This window comes from Kogia breviceps, chromosome 6, assembly GCF_026419965.1.
Source record: "Kogia breviceps isolate mKogBre1 chromosome 6, mKogBre1 haplotype 1, whole genome shotgun sequence".
Classification (NCBI taxonomy): Eukaryota; Metazoa; Chordata; class Mammalia; order Artiodactyla; family Physeteridae; genus Kogia; species Kogia breviceps.
The window spans coordinates 144,128,334-144,149,681 of record NC_081315.1 but is presented as its reverse complement, the minus strand read 5'-3'; the positions used below and the strand labels follow the sequence as shown (position 1 = coordinate 144,149,681).

General features: G+C 60.0%; 1 protein-coding gene and 1 long non-coding RNA gene across 14 annotated transcripts in view; one reads left to right on the top strand and one right to left on the bottom strand.

Moving 5' to 3' along the window:
• The window catches only part of ACOX3 (acyl-CoA oxidase 3, pristanoyl), a 46,769-nt gene that overhangs the window by 6,337 nt on the left and 19,084 nt on the right, over nt 1–21,348 (top strand). For all 13 annotated transcript variants that reach the window (XR_010841160.1, XR_010841159.1, XR_010841158.1 and 10 more), the window contains exons 2-11: nt 1,017–1,172; nt 1,500–1,730; nt 2,607–2,681; nt 3,162–3,251; nt 5,561–5,704; nt 9,452–9,540; nt 14,603–14,699; nt 16,547–16,729; nt 18,644–18,766; nt 20,326–20,446. Coding sequence is in view for 9 of the 13 variants with exons in the window: in XM_059066504.2 (XP_058922487.1) it covers nt 1,029–1,172; nt 1,500–1,730; nt 2,607–2,681; nt 3,162–3,251; nt 5,561–5,704; nt 9,452–9,540; nt 14,603–14,699; nt 16,547–16,729; nt 18,644–18,766; nt 20,326–20,446 (1,297 nt within the window). In the remaining 4 variants the exon portion in view is untranslated. The remainder of the gene's footprint in view (nt 1–1,016; nt 1,173–1,499; nt 1,731–2,606; nt 2,682–3,161; nt 3,252–5,560; nt 5,705–9,451; nt 9,541–14,602; nt 14,700–16,546; nt 16,730–18,643; nt 18,767–20,325; nt 20,447–21,348) is intronic.
• On the bottom strand, nt 15,414–20,440 carry LOC136794406 (uncharacterized). The gene is made up of 2 exons (XR_010841161.1): nt 17,996–20,440; nt 15,414–17,707 (listed from the first exon to the last, which is right to left on the bottom strand). It is a non-coding gene; the product is annotated as an uncharacterized lncRNA (long non-coding RNA).

The window sequence follows — 21,348 nt, the reverse complement described above, 5'->3', positions numbered from 1 at the left end:
AAGAACTTGCCTTGGGGTCAGACTCTGGGTTCAGGTCCCTCCTCTACCACTTCTTGGCGGTGGGAGTTCCCAAAAGACAGCAAGCCTCTCTGAGCTGGGGTTCTTGCATCTTGCGAGAGGGACAGTAGCACTTGGCTCACAGTTTAGGGGGTGAAATAAGCTGCAGTCTGTCGGGGCATCATCCCCGACACACAAGTGGGTGGTCAGATGTGCCCCTTCCCATCTTTTCCTCTGTCACACACACAGAAGACAGAGGTGCGTCACCAGTAAAGAGACCACTTCCCCATTGTGTGTCAGCGACCTTGACCATCATACTCAGAGTCCGACACCCTAGACTATTCTAATGTTTAACTAGAAGGATTTAAAGGTTCCCTTGGGCCTTAGAGCCTTGAGCGGGGGGTTCACGCCCAGGACTCTGCTCTCCTGGTGGCCCTCTAGGTCTGTGTTCACGAGCCTCTCCCGTCCCTGGCTTCATTGGCCCAGGCACTGTGGGAGAGGAGCCAGTCTGCTCAGAAAATTCCAGATCGAACCTTTGGTCAGGAGAGCTGGGCTGCTCTGTTAGTAGAAGCCGGGCAACCCCCGTCCAGGCTCTGGGCAGGCATCCCCCGTCCAGGCGGGCTCAAGGGGACCCTAGGGATGTGGCCAGAGTGCACTGGGCCCACTGGCTCGACTCCAGGGTGCGGCTTCCTGGGCCGCCGGTCTGGATGGCCTGGCGGGGGCGAGGTGTCTTCAGGCCAGGCTGTAGCAGCACACAGAGCCCTGGACCTTGGTGCCTCACAGCGCCGGCCCTGGGCTGCCCTTTGCCCCCCGTCCAATTCCTCATCACCTCGGTTCAGGAATAGAAACGTGGCGCGCTCACCTCCTCTCCTGGGAGAACGGCCGTCAGCCCTGTGGTCCCCGCCGGCTGTCCCTTCGGAGTCAGAGCTCGTTTGTCCTCCACGTCCTGCTGCACGTGGGCCGTTGTTGGTGATGGTGTGAGTAGGACACGAGCTGACTTGGTTCCTGTGTCTGTGCAGGTGGCGGGAGCGATGGCGCCCCTCGGGGAAGGGGGCGATGACCCCGTGCTGCCAGACCTGCCCCGGGGGCCCCTGGATGCGGCCCGCGCCCGCGCCTCCTTCCCCTGGAAGGAACTGGCGCTGTTCTGGGAAGGGCCGGACATGCTGCGCTTCAAGGTGAGGCTGGGCTGGGCGGCGCCGGGGGACTCTCGCGGTCGGGCAGGGTCTGCTGGGGGGCCGGGTCCCGGGCAGGGAGGTGGGGCGGGCCCTCCGGGAATCAGAGGGAGCTGGGAATGAATGAACACAGACAGGTGGAGCTTCCTAAGCCCGGGGCCCTCGGCTCTTCCCCTGGCAAGGACTCTCACCTCTGTCCCTGCATTTCGGGGTTAGACTGCACGTCTGAGGCCATGAGACGTGGCCATGAGAGATGCACCTAAGCCAGAGCATGGCGACATTCCATCCTTTACCTCCGAATCAGCCATTCTGTGCCCCCTGCGTTTCCAGAAGAGCATCTTCTCGGCTCTGGAGAACGACCCCCTCTTCGCCCATCCCCCCGGCAGTCTCTCGCTGGAGAAGTACCGGGAACTGAACTTCCTGCGCTGCAAGCGGGTCTTTGAATACGACTTCCTCCGCGTGGAGGACTTGCTGGGGAGCCCGCAGAGGGTCCTGGCGCTGATCCAGTGCCTGGGCATGTACGACTGGTCCCTGGCCACCAAGTTCTTCCTGCACACGCTGGTGAGTCGGCCCCAGGAGAGGAGAGGAGAGGGAGGGGTCCCCACCCTCACCCTGCGCCCCGGGGCCACGATGGCTCTCTGTCCACGTGGACCTAAAACACACTCGGCCCGTGAGAGGGAGACAGGTGCCTCTGCGGGTTCGTGGTTGTCAGTGTTTGCCTGCTTCTGAAGTTTTGGGAGATCTGTACGTTGGGGAAATAGTCATTTAAAGAGATTTCTAGAAGATAAGATAGGAAACGAAAGCAGAGATGAGAATGTGTGGGCAGGTCTTGTGACTTTTAGTGAGAAGGCCAATGTTTTTTTCAGCCATTTATGCAAGTATTTACGCGTTAAGTCCTTGGATAAAGGGCAGTGCTGTGAAGTTAAAGGCCCATAGGAACAGGAGCTTTGGGACTTTTGCTTTATACCAAAAAAGAAAGAAAGGGAGGGAGGGAGGGGGAGAGAGAGAGAGAGAGAGAGAGAGAGAGAAGGTCAAAGGTGAAGCCTGTGTTTCTGCCTCAGATACATGGGTAGAGCTGCACTTGAGAAGGCAGCCTCATCACGTGCTGTGTGAAGGAAAGGTGGACTCCCTTTGCCCTTCCTGCACCCTCGTCCCTCATGCAACCCCCATGTCCTTGCTGTTCGTGGACCCTCACAGTTCTGTGTAAGTCACATAAACTGCCTGGGACAAGGATCCAGGTCTCGCCACTCCACGAGCTCCAGGCTGTGTCTCAGGGGACCCTGGACCTTGGACGCCAGTGCCCTTACCTCTGGGAACCTGACGACCTCGCTGTGGGATGCTGTGGTGCTGAGGGGCCACGGTAGGGTGGGTGTGAAGTCCCAGGGCGGCGGCGCTCATTGGCGCCCACCTTTTAACGTCATGATGTTGTATTTTCAGACCTTTGGATCAGCGATCTACAGCTCTGGTTCTGAAAGGCATTTCAAATATCTTCCGAAGATCTTCAGTATGGAGGTCAGTTGAGGTTCGTGGTAAGTCCAACAGGAGCTCATGTCCCGTTCCCTGCTCCCCTTAGAGGTTTGCGGAGGGGGCAGCTTGCAGCGGGAGGGTGGCGATGCGCCTCTTGTTTCGTGATGTTCTTAGGCTTTTCACCAAATAGCCAAGGCTGCTGTTTACCAAACTGGGATGTGCCAGACCCCCAGCATTATAGGAGTTTAGGCTCTCGTCGTCGTGGTAGAGCCTCCCGTTCTCCTCCGCTGCCTGGGAGCCGTTCTCGCCGCCGCGCTGACTTAGCAAGGCCGCCACCGGCTCATCTAACCTGCCGTCCTCACGGGCGGCCGGCACGGCAGGAGGGCTCAGTGAAGGTCACTGGTTGTTAGACAGGAGATTCGGGGCTTTGATGGGTGGCTTAGGCCGCACGCAAGGGAAGGGCGTTGGCGCGGTCCCTCCGCGAAGGGGACCCCCGCCTTACATCATTTTCTGTTTCCACGTTAGATTTTTGGATGTTTTGCTCTGACTGAAGTGAGTCACGGGAGTAATACCAAGGCCATGCGGACGACGGCTCACTACGACCCCACCACTGAGGTAGGCGCCGCCGCCCGTCTGTCTCTGGGCTCCGAGCCCCTGAAACGTGGTGCTGTCACGTAATGAGACCGAGAAACCCGTCTTCTCACGTGGGCGCTCACTGAGATCTGTCGCGCAGGTCACTGGAGCTTAGGAGATAAAGGCTGTGAGAGGTGAAACCCAGTCCCACCCACCCGGAAATCTGTCCTGGTTTGGCTGCGGGTGGCATTTGAATGTGGTGAGGGCACGAGCTGTCATTTGGTAAAATGTATTTCTTTGTTTGCCAGGTTTGGTGTTTGATTTGTAAACCGTCCGGGCTGCTCCTGCTTTGTAGGACGAGCAGCAGGGAAGATCCTCTGTGACCCTTGTTGCTCTCTAGCTGTCTGTCTGCCTCCCCTGCCTGTGGCCGGGCTCTTCCGGGCAGTGGCCCGGCCCCTCCGGTCCTGGCACTCCTCCTGCATTCGTGGATCCTCGTAGCACATGTCCGTGGGACCCCGGCCGTGCCTGCTGTCGGGGGGGGCGCGTGCTCTGGAGGAGGCGGGTCGTGGTGTGCGGGGCAGACGGCAGCGTGGGAGCAGGAGAGGACGGGGCGTGCGGGGGAGCTGTGACCCCCGCCGCTTGCATCCCGAGGCCCCTCCCCCGTCGCTGGCGTCGGGCCCCTTTGCCCCCACGTCCCCCAGAGGCCCGCATCCTTCCTCCGCTCTCTGACGGCTCTGGCGTCCTGGGACCCTTTGGCCCTCACCCGCCCAGTCATTCGCGGGACAGCGCCGGCCGAGAGTGGGCTGTGTGCCTGCCGTGCTGCAGGCTGGGGGCTCAAGAGGATGAAGCCGAGGAGCGGCCGGCAGGGCGGGGACAGTGGAGCAGTGCAGGGGGCTCACGGTGGGCGCCCCGCACGCTGCCGGGTGGTGCCTGGGAGCAGAGCCGGGGCTCAGCCACGCTCTCGGGGCCGAGAGCAGGCCGCGTGGCCTCTTGGCTCCTTACCTGTCGTTTCAGCCACGACATACCTTTGTCTGAGCCCAGGTCTTTCTGGCTCTCGGCCCTCTCTTTCCTCGGCTCCCGTGCCCCTGGGCTCTCGGGGTAGGGGGGGAAGGGAGGGCTTCCAACTCTGGCACAGAGGGGTCAGTGCGTCTGTGGCCTGGTGGCCTGGGCAGAACGCGGACAGGCAGTTGTTTCTGATGCTGTTCCTCTTGGCGTTTGTCCTTAAGTGCAGATCGGTCAAGGTTAGGGTCCCCGAGCCTCCCACGGGCCGCGGGTTGTGCTGGTCTAGACGACGGGTGTTTGTTGAGCAGCTGCTGTGTGCTAGAAGCTGCGGTGGGGGCCTGGACTCACAGCGGTGAGCAGGCCCGTGGGACTCTTATGCTGGAGGGGAGATGCCGGTGCTCACCGACGTGGAGAAGCTGGATGTGCCAGGGCTGTGGAGACGTGTGGGGGGTGGTGAGGAGAGGGTATGGAGGCTGCGGGGAGGGTGTCTGTGTACTGTCTCGTGCAGTAGCACACGTACAGTTTACAAAATCATTCACACCGCCAGTTACAGAAGGCACTTGTCCCTGTGAGCCCTGCAAGAACAAGGAAAGCGGAGCTGGAACTGGCCTCCAGGCGCCTCGGGAATTTATGCGGGAGGTGACACGTCCTCCTCTGCCCGCAGGCGGGCGCTCTCCGTCCAGTGACCCGGAGGCCCTCTCCTTGGAGTGGTTCAGTCTTTCCCGGGCCCTCCGGTGGGCGTGTCCCCGGGGGCAGCCCCCAGCCCTGCTTTCCTCTTGCTCTCCTGCTCTCTCCCGCCTCCCCACGGCCCCGGCTGTGTCCTCGGAGGACCTGTCCCCTCCTGTCTGCTCCTTCTTTAATTCCTGTGCTTGTCTGCCTGTGCTCCTGGGCTCGTGGGGTGTCATCCCCCCCCCCGTCATCTCTCCCAACCTGTAGGTGGGAGAGGCAGGGCGAGCACGTCGTGAATCAGAGGTGGATGAGGGGTGAGGCAGGCGGGAGGCAGAGGAGGGGCCGTCCCTCCTCCCAGAGGCCGTGCTCAGGGGAGGCTTGCTGGCAAGGTAAACGCGGTCGGGCGTTGGCAGCTTCCAAGGTATTTCGCGTAGATTGTATCGCTCGACACACTGGTCATCGTTTTTCCATAGGAAGGTGCTTCTTTGAGTCGTAAGAGCCAGGCTATGCTCTGTTTAAAAGCAGGGCTACCTGTGCCACGCAGGAGGTGACCTTCATCCTGTTCTTGCTCTCGCCTCCAAAGGTTTTGGACAGAGAAAATCGAGCGTGTCAGAGAGAGAAAGAAACTCCGTGCACTCCGCGGTCTCCAACCGTAACTTTCATGTTGTTTCCTCGCGCAGGAACTCATCATACATTCCCCTGATTTCGAAGCCGCCAAGTTCTGGGCTGGGAACATGGGAAAGACGGCTACGCACGCGGTGGTGTTTGCTCAGCTGTACACGCCGGGGGGCCAGTGCCACGGGCTGCACCCCTTTGTCGTGCAGGTAGGGGCAGGTTTTACCCAGGGGGTGTCTGGCCAGTCTGGAGACGTTTTCATCACAGCTGGGAACAGGGTGCTTCTGGCATCTGGGGTGCAGACCAGGTGTGCCTTAAACACCCCATAGTTCACACGACAGCCCCGCTGCCAACCCCCGCCAGAAGCCTGATCACCCCCAAATGTCAGTGTGTAGCCGCTGAGAAACCCTGAGCCCGGGATCATCGGGGGGAGAATCTCTGTCCTCCTAGGGGCCACACTGGCATGGTGGGACACCTGTCCCCACCCCCCCAGGCTCTGGCAGCCGGTCTCAGGGGCTCCAGGAGTTCCGACGTGAAGTCTGACTTGGGGGCTTTCATGTAGCCCCTTCCTGGGTCGGAAGCTTTGGCCATCGGGGGGTGCCTGGGACGGCCGGCCTGTTTCCCGCTGCCAAGGGCGGCTGCAGCGTCCCTGGACTTGGAGCTCTGGGAGGTTCTCCAGGGCCTTTCTATCTGGGCCGACTGGTTACTGAATGACACCCTGCTTCCCCCACCCCCAGACCCATTCTGGCATTTTTTATTCTCAAAGACTTTTCTGATGGGGGCGGTGCTCTCATGAGAGAAGAAAATCATCATTTTTTTTTTAATTGAGCTGAAATTCGTGTAACATGCAATTAACCATTTTATTTATTTTTAAATTAAATGAATTTATTTTCTTGGCCTCGCTGTGTGCCTTGTGGGATCTTAGTTCCCCGACCAGGGATTGAACCTGGGCCCACGGCAGTGAAAGCACAGAGTCTGAACCGCTGGACCACCAGGGAATTACCAAAATTAACCATTTTAAAGTGAACAATATAGTGGCATTTAGGGAATTCACGGTGTTGTATCTCTCCAGTTTCAGAGCATTTCCTTTCTAGAAGAAACCCCGCACTCATTCAGCACTGCCTCCCTGCCACCCTGTCCAGCCCTGGCACCCAGTGGTCTGCTTTCCGTCTCTATGCATCTGCCTCTTCTGGATGTTTCGTATAAAACGCATCACGCGCTATGTGACCTTTTGTGTCTGACTTCTTTCTCTTCATGTGTTTTGGAAGTTCATCCACGTTGCGGCCTGTCCCAGGACCCCCTTCCTTCTTTTTTTTTTTTTTTTTTTTTTTTTTGGTACACGGGCCTCTCACTGTCTTGGCCTCTCCCATTGCAGAGCACAGGCTCCGGACGCGCGGGCTCAGCGGCCATGGCTCACGGGCCCAGCCGCTCCGCGGCACGTGGGATCTTCCCGGACCGGGGCACGAACCCATGTCCCCTGCATCGGCAGGTGGACTCTCAACCACTGTGCCGCCAGGGAAGCCCCCCGCTTCCTTCTTAAGCCCAAATGGTCCATTATGCGGATGGTCCACAGTTTGTGTATGCGTTCGTCCTGTGGTGGCTGTTGGGGGTAATGTCACTGTCAACATTCGTGAGCCGTGTCTGTTTGGACACCAGTTTCCACTTCTTTGGGGTATGTACCTAGGAGTGGAAATGCCGGGTCGTATGGTCATTCTGTGTTAAATTTCTTGTAGAATCCCGTACTAGTTTCCACCATCTTACATCCCCACCTGCAACGCCGAGGGCTCCGGTTTCTTCACAGCCTCACCAACGCTTGTCATTTTCCTTTTTTCCCCCCATAACCACCCTAGTGGGTATGAAGCGGTATCTGGTTGTGATTTTGATTTGCATTTTCTTAATAACCAACGATGTGGAACATATTTTCCTGCGCCATTTGCTTATCTTCTCTGTCAAAGTGTCTATTCAAATCCTTTGCCCCGTGGAACCAAGCAGGGACTGAGAAAGCAAAGGCTGTGTGCTCGGAGATGGCTGAGCCGGGGGTCAGCCTTTGTCATTGTGCCTGGCAGAGACCCAGAGGCAGGCAGAGGCGTGGGCGAGCTTCCCAGTGGAGAAAAGGGGGCTCAGGGTGCCCTGCTGGGAGCTGGGGGCCTGGGGGGTCTTCAGGGTGACTGAAGGGGGTGCATCCGGGTGACTGGTCAGGGGGCAGGCGGGGCCTTCTGGGGTTGGTCCTGAGTCGGAGGCAGGACAACGATTAGGGAGGCGGTCGGTATTGATCGAGTCCTGGCCGATTGTCCAGGGGTGGCTGTACCATTAACTTAATTCTGGATTTCATTTTAGTGAGCGTCCTTTCCTTGATTTAAGAGGTTAACGTGAAGTTTGTAAGGACTATGTTAACATTTCTTTCTAGATGAACTGAAAACTGGCATTAGCAGTATTTTTCTGTTTGATTACTTGAAACTCACTAACTGTTTTTTATATCTCTTCTCCTCTCCATCTTTTTTTTAAAGCTATTTTTTTTCTATTTCATAAGGATTTCAAGAGTTTTTATCTGAATCTTTACTGAGCCGTATTGTTTGTCTCTAGCCTTCAATTTTATTTTATCAGTATTATAAAGTTCAACTAAACTAGCTAGCTGTTCCGCTGAAATAAAGAAAAACTAGCAATTCATACGAATAGCTAAATTTCTAATAGTGCAAATTCAGTAGTTCTTCAGCACGGATCTTTTTTCGGCCCTCGTGCCGTTGGCATTCGGGGCTGGATAATTCCACGTGCTGCGGGACCATGCGGTCACTGTGGCATCGCTGGCCTCTACCCACCAGATGCCTGTGGTAGCCGCCGCTTACAACAACCAGAAGTATCAGCAGACATCGGCAGATGACACTGGGAGGGGAGGGTGGCGCCATCACGCCCGGTAGGAATCACTAAACGTCTCTGAGAACGAAACTCCATACTGTCCGCTTAGAGGGCACGAAGCGAGGCCCAGCCGGCTAGCTGTCTGTGTGTGTGTCAGTAAGTATGTTTGTTGGAAACTCATGTGGGGGAGCAGAGATTTACAGAAATAATCCACAGCAAGTATGTGCACAGCCGTTTTGTCATTTCATTAAAAGCCAGCGGAAAGTCCTCCATCTAAAATGTGACTGGGGGGCTTCCCTGGTGGCGCAGCGGTTGAGAGTCCGCCTGCCGATGCAGGGGACGCGGGTTCGTGCCCTGGTCCGGGAGGATCCCACGTGCCGCGGAGCGGCTGGGCCCGTGAGCCGTGGCCGCTGAGCCTGCGCGTCCGGAGCCTGTGCTCCGCAACGGGAGAGGCCACGGCAGTGAGAGGCCCGCGTACCGCAAAAAAAATAAAAAATAAAAAATAAAAAATAAAATAAAATAAAATAAAATGTGACTGGGAAATGTCTGGCACCCTCCAGGCAGTACGTACTAATCAGCCCCTCCCTCAGTGTCCTCGGGCCACCATAACCAAACAAAGCACCACGGACCGGGGGCCCGAAACCACAGAAATTTACTCCCCACAGTCTGGCGGCCAGAGGTGTGAAATCAAGGTGTCAGAACGGCCACACTCCCCCCCCCCGGAGGCTCCATGGGAGGGTCCTTCCTGTCTCTTCCAGCTTCTGGTGACCCCAGGGTTCCTGGGCTGTGGCCGCTTCCCTCCCATCTCGGCTTCCGTCTGCACGTGGCCCCCCCTCTCTCCATGCCCTCTCCTCCCCTGACTCTTGGAGGACCGCGGTCATTGGATTCAGGGCCCACCCAGGTCACCCAGAGTGACCTCACCTCCAGATCCTTAATTATATCTGCAAGGGCCCTGTCTCCCAACAAGGTCACGTGTCTGGAGGACACTTTAACCCACGGCAGCTACACGGAGGCAGAGCCTGCGGCTCGGTCACTGGGGGTCGCGAACATTCTCATCTTGATTTTCGTGTGGTCGTAAGAGTTGCCATGTGTGGTCTGTGCAGATTCGGGACCCGAAGACCCTTCTTCCCATGCCAGGGGTGATGGTTGGCGACATCGGAAGGAAGCTTGGACAGAACGGTCTGGACAACGGGTGAGCGCGCCCCTTGTACCTGCCGGTCACTCCTCCAGGGCCCGTTCGTCAAGGCCGCCTGCGCAGTAGGTCCTACCTGTGAGCCCCCCGGGTCCCTCGCTGCCGTCCCCGTCCCCTCCCAGACTCCCGCGGGATACGCCTCACCTCTGCCCTTGAGATCGTGTTGCAAAGGGCCGGGTCCTGTTTGTACTCCAACCTCAGGAGGCAGAAGTGGCCCCAAGGGCGGAGCCCACAAACTTCTCCCTGGCGGGTGGCCGCTCCAGCTCTCAGGCCAGGCTCAGGCCGGACACCCGTATCCCATGGGGCCGCAGCCTGTGACCCAGGCCTGCTCCCCATCCTGGAGCTCAGGCACCCACCAGGTGTCCACGCGGGTTCTGGGGATAGAGCCAGGTTCCGGGTCGCGGGGGCAGAGTGGTCTGAGACGAGACGTGGGCTCGGGGAGCTGGAGGGGGTGCGGGTGGACAGGGGAGCCACGTCGGGAAGGGCCTTGGAGTCTCCCTGAGGGATTCCCGGGCTCATTCATGGCCTGAGTTTTGGAATCAGGCAGATCTGGGTTCAAATCCGGGGTCCACCTCTGCCTCTTTGTGTTATCGTGACCAGCTTTCTTGGCCGTCTCCTCGTCTGTAAGGTGGGCATGCTGTCCGAAGCCGGGCCCTCGCTAGCGCTGCCTGGGGGCCGGGCGTGGTCTTACCGACCTTTGCTACCTGTCAGTGCGCCCCTGACCTGCGCCTGCAGGCGGACTCACGTGCCACCTCCCGGAAAGCCTGGCTGAGATGCCCTGTGCCCCTCTGTTTTCCTGAGACGCTGTCCACCTTGGCGGGAGGCACGGCCGGGGCTTCCTTAGTCGTGCACCGCACACTGCGTCTTGGGAATGTTTGCATACCTGCCGCTGCGTCGGGGGGCAGAGGGCAGAGGAGCCCGCCTCGCCGTAGCTTGAGCCCGCGGGTCACCCTGGCCCCAGTCGTGCTGAGAGTAAGTCAGGACGCAGCTCATCTCCGAGACAGAAGCTGGGCCCGGTGGTCTCCCACCACCCTAAGCGTGGAGAAGCCTCCTTTCGGCTGCCACCCCTCCCCAGAGGTAGGGGAGCTGGGGGCACGGAGAGCGTCTCAAACCTCTGCTTGGACCCTCAGAACAGGTGGGGCCCCAGCCTGTACCAGAGAGGGCTGGAGAACCATCGATTTTCACTCTGTGTAGCTGGAGGAGAAAACGGAAGGATGTTGCTAAAAAGTGAAACCAGAAACACACACACACGCACACGCACACGCACACGCACACGCACACGCACACAGCCCTTCTAACCTATACCTGTCTAGAGCTCTGAGTGCCTCTCTCGCTGGCCTGTGAAAAGAGCCTGTTAATAAACGCTGGGGCCTGCGGTGGGGGGAGGAGGGTGTCAGTTCCCTTCCATCAGTGCTTTGTGCGGGTGCATGGGCCCCCCCCCCCCGGCAGGGATGGGTCACGTGGGCCGTGGTCCTCGGGGCAGGGGAAGCTCTGCAGCCCTCAGAGCGAGGCCGCCACGCGGCTTGGTGTGTTCGAGAAGATGGACCCGATCTGGCCGAGGCGAGGCAGCATCAAGGAGGACCACGCGGGAGGTGGAGGTGGAAGGCCCCGTCTTGCTCTGGAGCGCGAGCGTCCTTTTATCAGATCCACGCGTCCCGTCGTGGGACCCGGAAAATGCGTGTTTGGGGACTCCATCCGTGGAAGGGTCTGTGCTCCCACGTAAGGCCGGGCAGGTGTATCTCCAGGCGCCTGGCGGTGGGAAATGACCCTCCAGCTGTGAACAAGTGCTGTCCCAGGAAGGCCTTGGGCGAGGTCACAGATCTCCAGTCCCCGTTCATTTGGTTTTACAAGTTAGAACCTTTAACACTGTTTGGCGACATCCATGAAAAACTCTGCCTTTGGTTCTCCCCAATCGAGTCCCGTTTTAGAGACTGAGTATTTGCTTCTTATTGCGATGGTCCCAGGGAGTCACACCAACGTAGCAAACGGCCTCCTAAATAAACCTGTCACGTCAGGGGAGCAAAGCTCTTCTGAGACTCAGCAGTGCCAGCCCGGGTGCACCAGGGGGCAGCGTGGTGACCCCCCTGAAGCCGGCTCAGAGCGGCCCCCCCCAAACCAGAGTCGCCGTTCCCATGGGGCCACTTGGAGGCCGGCAGACAGGACGTGGGAGCAGCCGTACCCGGTCCCTGAGCCTTTGAGGGTTCAGTGGCGCCTGGGGTCCCTCGGCCCCTGGGCTGGGGCCGGGCTGTGGGCCAGGGGCGGTGACGCAGGCAGTGCCCGCCCCGCCAGCAACGCAGCCGTCCCCGCCAGCTTCGGGGCGCACGCCCAGCAGGGGGCGCGCGGGTCTGAATCCCGGGCTTTCCTTGCTTGCCTGCGGCTTGCAGAGCAGTGTCGCGATTGAGTGATTTTTGTCCGAGATCTTTTCTTTCGAAAAAGTGGTCAACGGTTCATAGGTAGGTCACAAGAATCTGCGAGCCTGTGGGAAGACTTGTCTAGAAATCAGAGGCAGACGTAAATGGCACGGATTGCTTTTAGCCAAATAACTCTGAAAGCAAATCGGTAAAGATCCCTCAAGTGAGCTGTTGAGCCTCACCTTCAAGGTGGGCTGCAGGGCCTCCTCACACCTGCTCAGAGGTGAGGCGGGGAGGCGTCCCCGGAGGCTCCGGGGCCCAGGTGGGGCTGGGGCAGCAGTGAGAGGCCCCGGGAGCACCGAGGTCACTGGGAAGTGTAGCGGGAGGCCCAGGAGGAAGGGGTGCGGGGCCTGGGAGCGGGGCCTGCCGCCCGCGAGCTCCCCCGCCCTGCCGTACGCTCACACCGTCGTGTCACACGCCCCGTGGCACGTGCACCCCGTGTCAGACGCCACCTGTGCGGCCCCCCCACCCTCCGGGACACTGAGGATCCTGAGCAGGCTGGCCAGCACTGACTGTTTCTGGAACAGCCCGTGCCATGGCAGTGCTCGAAAGAGAATGTGTAAAATGTTGATTTCAGTGAAACTCCAGCGAATACTTTTGCAACTGTAAATATATTCAGCCTTGTTCCACCCGTGCGTGGCAGGGAAGGGTGAAGATTTTCCACTCCTTAAAAAGGGCGCTCTGAGTCGACGGCACCAGGCTTGGAGAAGCGCTCCCTGCCTTTCAAGTGACGAGCCGGACCAGAGCAGGGACACCGGCACTGAGGCCGGGCTTCCTTGGGACGTGGGTGTCTGAACCCCGCAAAGGCTGCCGGGGCCAGTCAGAGCCGCCCCACAGAGGTCCTGACGGGTGGCTCCCTCCAGGCGGTGCCTTCGGACGCTTGGGCCGGGCCTGCGTTTCACGTGCCGGAGGGAGACCCGGGCCTGGGTGCTGGTGGGGGCCTGGTAGCCTCACGTGCAGGAATCCTAGTCGCTTCCCAAGGAGTTTGGGAGGGGCCCCTGTAGCCGCCCCGCGCCCGGCCCCGGGTCTCAGCTCTTCCCCAGGTGCACTGGCTGTGCCGCCCCCCTCGAGGCTGCCCCGGGACTCGGGGTTGTGTGGAGATGCACCAGCGCCCTAAGGACGATGTCTCGCCGCTGTTGGTTCGTGCCCGGCGCCTATTACGTGTCTGCTGGGCGCCGGGCACGTGGCCCCCTTATAACAGGGTCACCGGGAGCGGACAGCGTGGCCAGGGCCGCCAGCCAACGGTGCTCTGGGACCCCTGGGTGCTCACCTCGGGGCAGGCATCTTGGAGGAGGTGGCGGCGCTCTGGGGGCCGTCGGCCCAGAGGCCGGGAGAGGGCCTGGCCGGCTTCACGGTCACGCAGGCAGGTGTGACCCAGCCGCGGGCTGCGGGCTACGAGGAGGCCGGTGCTGTTGCAGCAGCTGACAGGGGTCCTGCTGGAGGGCTTCCCACGTTTTCCTACGGGTTTCGCTTCTATTGGTCCCAGGGACCCAAGATTCTCGTGCCGGGTGTGACCGTCCCGAGCTGAGGTTCAGAGAGGCCTCTGCTCCCGTGTGTGGGACAGGGGGACGGGGCGGGGCCTGGAAAGAGCCGGGGGTGGGGGGGACTGTTGCAGGAAATGGGACCAGAGGAGCCACAGGCCATCAGGACACAGCTCAGGGTGCGGGTAAGCACGGTGGCCCGGGACGGTGCCTGCGGGGCCACGCAGCCTGGGATCCAGGGAGGAGCTGGGGGTGGTACGAGGAGCTGCCCCCCTTCTCCGCAGGGCGCCTCTCTTCTTCCCAGAGCTGCTTCCTGCGCTCCAGGAAGAGAACGTCCCGCGTGACATCGAAACTGCTTAGAAATCGGAGAAGGCACTGTCACAACTATCGATCTTTTAAGGTGGTGTGGGTTTTTTTTTGCACAGTGTCTGTACCACCCGTTACTTCGCATAACCTCGTTCCCTGCGCTGTCAGTGGGGTGGATTTTCCTTCCTGACAACCGCAGACAATACCTTCGATCACCGACACACACGTGACCCCCAGGGACGCGTGTGCGCGTGTGTTCTCTGCTGCCCGGGGGGGCTGACTCGCCTGCCTCTGGAGCCCTAACGGGACGGTGCGGGTCTCCTGTTGGACTCGGGACGTTTAAAACCTCAGTTTGCTGACTCTGTCCCGCCGTGTGTGGACTCTGGGGTGGGATTCAAGCGTGAGAACCGGAGACTCTCGTCTTTACGAAAACGGCCCCGCCTCTTCTGCTCAATGACCGGTCCCGGGCGTTCTGGCCGCAGCGAGCGAGGACGTTTCCTCCCAGCGTGTAGTGTAGCGGGAGCCCGCGTGCAGCCCGGAGGCCCGAGCGCCGGGGCTCGGGGGGTGGGGGGCTCGCCTCCATCATCACCAACCGACGGCCGCTTGATCTCACGCAGAGCCCGTCACTCACGCCAACTTCTTCTCACGCCTGCTTTTTGGGATAGAAAAATTTGTTGAAATGTCCTGTCTTCTGGTGCCTTCTCTCGCCTGTGTTTTTGTTTTGTTTTGTTTTTTTGGTCTTTTGGGGATTATGTCACCTTTTGAGCTGTCCTAAGCTTTTATTTGACTGAGTTTCAGGAGGGAGAGGAGATAAGCCCCGGGGGCCGACCCCAGTTTAACCAGAAGTGCTGCGTCTCCACACAGATTTGCCATGTTCCACAAGGTCAGGATTCCTCGCCAGGACCTGCTGAACCGCTCAGGAGATATCACCCCCGAGGGCACCTACGTCACCCATGTTAAGGTACAGCTGCCTCCAGGCCCACGGGACACCCCCCCCCCCCCCCCCGTGCTCAGAAGGGGAGAGTCACCACAGGAGCCCGTGGCCCGTGCAGACCTGTCTGGGATCAGGTCCCAGTGCCGCCAACGGGGGAGGGAGCGCTTGGGTCGGCCTTACCCCCGGGGCCCCCGCACGATGACCGCCCCCCACCCCGCCCCTGCCAGCCCCCCGGCCTTTCGGGTAGGGAGGTTGCCCCCCGCCAGTGCTGTTCCCCACCAGGGGCTGTGCGCCAACGGGGGGTGACAGTGTCCTCTGGTGTCTGGGGCCGGCCACGGCCCTGAGTTCATCGAGCGTAGACATGCAGTGGCGCGGCCCCAGGCGCTTTGCAGACGTGGCCCGTCGGGGTAGCTGAGCCCTCCCAGTCCCGAAGCCACAGCCGGCGTGACGCGTCCCGGGAGCACGCGTGCGTGAGAGAGCCCCCGCCCGACCCTGAGCTTCGGCTGCCTGGAGCCGAGGGGACGGGGCTTCAGCGAGTGTGACAGGTACCTTCAGATGACGAGAGAAGCTAGAGGGGACACGGGAAGCCGCTCCGGAATGGAAATGGCGACATAGAAAAGGAATGAAAAGTACGAAAGTGAGTCACCGCGAGAACCCAACAGAGGGGCTACACACAGCGGGAGAGTGAATTAGCGGTTGGGAATCGGGGTGAAGGAGGCGGCAGGAAAGGACGCAGAGAACCACGGAGACAACATGTTTTGCGGCAACGATGAAGCGAAATGTCTCTAAAGTAAAGAAGGAAGAAAACCTTGACGGAGGGGCCCATACAGGGGGAGTCAGGATCTCCCATCCCACGCTCACTGGAGAGAAATGTCCGAACCGTGGAGAGAAGACGCTGAGGTCTTCCAGAGAGAGGGCGCTGAGCCGACCCCCACGGAATAAAACCCCCTTTAGTCTCAGAGTTCTTCGGCACGACGCCGAACGCAAGAAGCCAGTGAGATGACGTTTCACACCATTGAGGGAACGCAACTGTAAACACGCTGCTTCTAAATCCAACGGGACTGTCATTCGCGCATGAGAACGTGATAAATGTCCCCGGCCAGAGGCTTGAAACGTTGCCATACAAATACCAGAGTGGACGCAATTTTGGAAGAAAAGTCCGCATAGTAAAATAAGTGAACCCAGGAGAAGCAGCAGGGGGTAAGGGAGGTGCACGTGATCCGTTAATTTGGTGAGGCTGACGGGCGGATGTACCCAAACGCCGCCCGCCGACGGCCCTCAGAGCACAAGCCACCGTTGGAAACGGCGATACGTGCATTGTGATTTACAGCACGTTAAAAATAGATGCACACAGGCAGTTAACCCAGTTTCAGAGATCACAACGGACAGCAGCTGACCGTCACACCCCTTAGAATGGTGGTTTGATGGGCCGGGAGGAATCCCAGGCGGTGTGGGGGCGGTGTGGGGGGGTGGGGGAAGGAGCCTGTTTCACAAACGGAATGTCGGCGCCAGCCGCGCCCTCTGCCCTCGGCTCCTGCCCCGCTCTCAGCACGGCTGTCCGGTCCTCGGTGGGCCTGGGAGCAGGGCCCCGTACCTCCAGGTGGCCGTTGGCAGGTCTCTGCAGATGGCGCGTCTGCCCGGGGCCCCGTCCTCCTGTCGCTGCGCACGCTCCGTGCCTCCCCACAGCACCCCGTGATGGGGACGCCGGCCCCCGTGCAGCTTGGCCTCCTGGGCCCAGGGGCCCGTGTCCGGGGTGCCCTGGGGGCAGGGCCTGGAAGCGTTGAATGAATCAAGGAGCACCCCTCCGCGCCTGTGCCCGTTCCCACGGCAGCTTGCGGGTCCCAGATCCGCCCTCGCCTGCTTTCCCCCCGCAGGACGCCAGGCAGCACTTCAGCGAGTCCCTGGGCAGCCTGTCCTCCGGCCGGGTCGCCATCGCGGGCATGTCCGTCGTGAACCTAAAGCTGGCCGTGTCCATAGCTCTGCGTTTCTCGGCCACCAGGCGTCAGTTCGGACCAACAGACCAGGAGGAAGTGCCGGTGCTGGAGTATCCGATGCAGGTACGGCTTCCGCAGGCCTGAGATCACTTTCCTTCTGCTCCGCGTGCAGACCCACCCTCTCTCTTAGGTCGCTGCACCTGGGTTACTGGTTGCTGATCAGGCCTCTTCAGGAGTTAGCAGAGGGGGTGACAGACACTCACAGGGAAGGAGTGCGGAGTCTGGGGCCACACGTGGTCTCCATAGATGGTCTTTAGTTGAAAAGGAGCGTGTGCGACCAGCAGGAGGCGCTCTGGTGAGGCCGAGGGAGCAGGCGTGCACGCTTCTCCCACCTGCAGGGCCCTGCACGTCCAGGCCGCGCTCCGGCGCACTCGTCCCACCCCCGGGAAGTGACCCCAGGGCACAGCGGCTGAGCGTGCAGCACGGCTCGTGGTGACGTCCTGTAGCAGAGGGGATGCTCGCCTCCCGGGCCCTCCGAGATGAGGCAGCCCTCGGTGGCAAAGGTGCAGCTCGGGCTGGGCATCACCTGGGCGCCGGGGAGGGGCGGGGGGTGCATTTTATCACAGCGAGCCCCCAGCCGTGCCCCTGCGCCCCCAGCCCTTCCACGCACACCATGCAGCTGCCCTGCGCGCCAGGTGGGCTGCTGGTTATTCCCGGGTTCCAGGTGGGTCCCCGAGGATCGAGTGGGCGGCTCCTGCCAGAGTCAGCGGCTAAATCGGACCCAGGTCTTGGCCAGTTAGGCGTGAGCAAAGGTGTATTTGAGCGAAAGTTTCAGGAAATTGTAACTGAATCGAAGTTGGGTTTTTTTTGCGGTACGCGGGCCTCTCACCGCTATGGCCTCTCCCAGTGCGGAGCACAGGCTCCGGACGCGCAGGCTCAGCGGCTGTGGCTCACGGGTCCAGCCGCTCCGCGGCACGTGGGATCCTCCCGGACCGGGGCTCGAACCCGCGTCCCCTGCGTCGGCAGGCGGGCTCCCAACCACTGCGCCACCAGGGAAGCCGAAGTTGTTTCTTTTAGCACTCTTTTACTATGGCCGTGAATCTGTTTTAATACCAAATGGACAAGTAAGGAAGAGCCCAGTGCCTGGTTCATGCCTGGCTGGCACACAGTGTCCACCACACCACGAACCCCGTGGCCTTGGTGAGGTCACGGCACGTCCGACTGCCTGGGCATCAGGCCTGGCTCAGCGGGCACGAGAGCCCACCTGAGCCACATGCTTGGGCTCCTGACCCCAGGTCCACCCCCTCCCTGCTGTGTGTCCTTGGGCAAGCCACTGAACCTCTCTGTGCTCTAGTTCTCTCCTCTGTAAGTTGGGACTGGTGATAATACCTCTCTGTGAGTGGCTGTAAGGATTAAATACGTTAGTGCACGGGAAGCAGTTGGCACGGTGACCACACCCAGGAAACGGCAGGTGACCGTGGTGCTGCTGATGGGGGCACCTGTCTCCCAGGTCCTTTCAGGCTCCGCCCCCTCCATCCACGCAACAGCGGATGTGCGCTGGTGAAAGAGACACCCTCCCTCGGCTCTCCGCGAGCCTGTTTCCCCGTCTGGCTCGGGGGCGGGGGGGGGTGGTCGCTTCATTCCCCGTAGAGGCTCCCAAAGCACAGGCATCGCCGGGTGGGCCCCGCGCTCGGGCACGGCCGCCTGGCTTTCTTAGTTCTCTTGTAGATCAGCATTTGCTCTGGCTCAGGGGTCACGTGGATGGGCGAGCGGTGAGGGGGCCGTGCAAGGTGGCGCATGCGGCACGGTCTCTCCCTGAGTGGGGTCGTCGGGGTGGTGCGGGAGACCTGGCCGCACCGGAAGAGCGTCGGGGGGCAGGCGTCACGGGGGTGGGTCCGGGAGACGGGAGGACCTTCGGCAACAGGTGGGGACAGTGGGCAGCGGGTTCCTGGCGCTCCAGCCCTGTCGCCCACCCCGGAAGGCAGGCGGGCCCTGGGGGCGCCTGGAGGTCTCCAGACAGGGATTTGTCTGTTTCAGCAATGGCGCTTACTTCCGTACCTGGCCGCGGCCTACGCCTTGGACCACTTTTCCAAATCGCTCTTCCTGGATCTGGTGGAGCTTCAGCAAGGCCTTCTGGGGAAAGACCGGAGCGCCAGGCAGGTGAGGCTCTCCGCTTTCCTCCACGGCGTCTATCATCCTTTAAATTTCACTGGGGTTGGACAGCCCAGATTCCGCCTCTCTTTCAGAACCGCCTCGGTGCGTGGGTCCGCGGGGATGCAGGCCCCTTCCGACCTGACCGGCCCCCGGGCTGTGTCCTCTCGGAGCCCTCGCTGCATTGGGAACGTGTCAGGCACGTGTCCACATTCCCGATTCTCAGGGATGTGCTGACACGCCTCCTGGTTCCCGTCTGTGAGTTCAGCTGCTGTGTTCTCCTCTTGAGAACATGATGGTTTTGCAAAAGCCACATTACCGGCCCCTCTGCCTGTTTCACGGTTCTGATCCCTTTGTAAACAACCCGACAAAGGTCTCACAAAGGTCTGAATCCAGCTGACTGGATCTGAGTTGACAGGCGAGGCTTCGCTCCAGAAATGTGCGTGCAAATCCACTGAGATCGGCCCCTTCGTAGAAAGGGGTCCTCCGCTACTTTCTATGTGGACGGTTCACGTGTTGTTTTTCTCCCCCCTTATGCTGCCTCCTGGGCAGCGGTGAAACGTGAATCACGCCAGCGGCGGCGTCTGAAAACTGATTAGGAATGCTGCAGATCCGGGTTACGTACCGCGCCCTGAAAAGCCTGTATCAAATTAGCACGTTGTGGAATATTCAGCGTAAACATCCAGGAGTCAAGAGGTGGGGCGGGGGAGGGGGGGGCGGCGGGGGGTTGCCGGCCGCGTGCGCTGCCGAGCAGTCAGGCTGACCCGCGAGGACCGTGGCCCTGAAGACAGTTTCATCTGTGCAGCGTTACGCGTGTTTTTTCTCCCAAGCGTGAGTCATGGAAACTCTTGCCAGCTGACAATGCAGTTGTCCTGTTAAAAATGTTTTGAAGTGTCATCGAGCTCTGTTCTTTCTGAAACTCGGTGCCTCAACCCAGGCACGGGTTAGAAAGTAGCCCTTCTCTGAAGTTGAACATGCTGGTCACACACTTGACGTGAATTAGCGGCTGTGCGTGTGTGTCTTTCTTGTAATTGTTTGCCTTGAATATCGAGTCGAGGCGGAAGAGGATTTACCAGACGTGTTAAGGGTGGGGATGCCGGCTGGGCCCTCGGCGCAGTGTGGACCGGGTGGTCATGGCTGTGCGGTCCTCCGGGGCCGCCTGCCACCCCCGCCCCCCCGGGGGGGCAGTGTCTCGGCACAGCCTGCCACCCCTTGGGTTTCTTCTTAGTCTCTGCTGCAGACGTCGTGTAAACTGAGTCATAACGTCATGTTCTTCTGCGATCAGCCTTCCCTGCTCCCCCTCACTCGCACGCCGTGTTTACCGGCCAGGCAGAGCGGTGGTCGTTTATTTTCACTGTCGTGAAGTTGTGTGACTGTACTGCAGGGTATCCGTGCTTCCTCGAATCCTGTTTTTTAAACTAAAATTGGGTTTCTTTCCTTTGTAGTTGTCGGGTACCTCGGATTAGACTGGAGGGGACGTAAGCCTCCGAGGCTGTGCTTGACCTGACCCCTGACCTCTGGGGTCAGAGGCTTTTTTCACCTGTTCTCGCTGGCTTCTCTCTCCCAAGGCAGAGCTGGGACGCGAGATCCACGCCTTGGCGTCGGCCGGCAAGCCCCTGGCCTCGTGGACGGCCCAGCGCGCAATCCAGGAGTGCCGGGAGGCGTGCGGAGGGCACGGCTATCTGGCCGGTAGGTTCTGGGGACACGTGGGCTGGTCTTCCGTCCCCGCGCCCGCACCATGTGGCTCACGGCCAGGGGCCCGGCGAACGACAGCCTGTGGGCCAAAGCCGTCTCTGTGGGTAAAGGTCTTTGTGAATAAAGATCTCTTGGCCCCTGGTCACGCCCATTCGTTTACACACACTTCCCTGTGGCCCTGTTCCCGTTCCACCCGCCGAGCTGAGCCGCCTCAGCAGAGCCTAAAACATTCACTGGCTGGAACTTTCCAGAGCAAGTTTGCCAACCCCTGCCCTAGTCCGGTCCCTCGGCTAGCTGCTACCTGACGTTCCTCGGTCGAAATCTGGGTGTCACGGGGCAGCGTGGAGACCGAAAACCAGAACACAGAGGAGCTTATCTGTTCATCTGAATTGGAACTTTTTAGCTCAGGACTTTGGCAGTAAACCGGCACCAAGTTTTGTTCCGAAGAAAAATTCTGAAACTTAGGAAAAGAGAGTTCGCTTTGATTGACACTGGCAGCTGTTCGGTCAGCTGGTGGATGGTGGGGAGAGGGGGCGACCAACGGCCCGGCCCGGCCCTGCCGGCCCCTGACTTCCTGGCCGCGGGCAAGGTGCCCAGACCCACTGCTCCTCTGCTTTCTTCTCCATAAAATGGGACTAAGGATAGGGCAGCGCACCGGGGGTTTTTGCCGCGAGGAAGTGAACTGACCCACACGAAGGGTCCAGCACAGTGTCGGCGTGTGGCGTGTGACGGTCATTCTGGTCTATTGTTATTATCATTGTCACCGTGGTCGTCATCATTACTGCCGCTTACCTGCCTGACTCGCCACGTGCTAATCTTCAATAACTGGTTGGTTAAAGTCTGGCTACTCAACAAAGGCAACAACAGAGCTGCCAGAGACCTTCTTGACAGTTTAT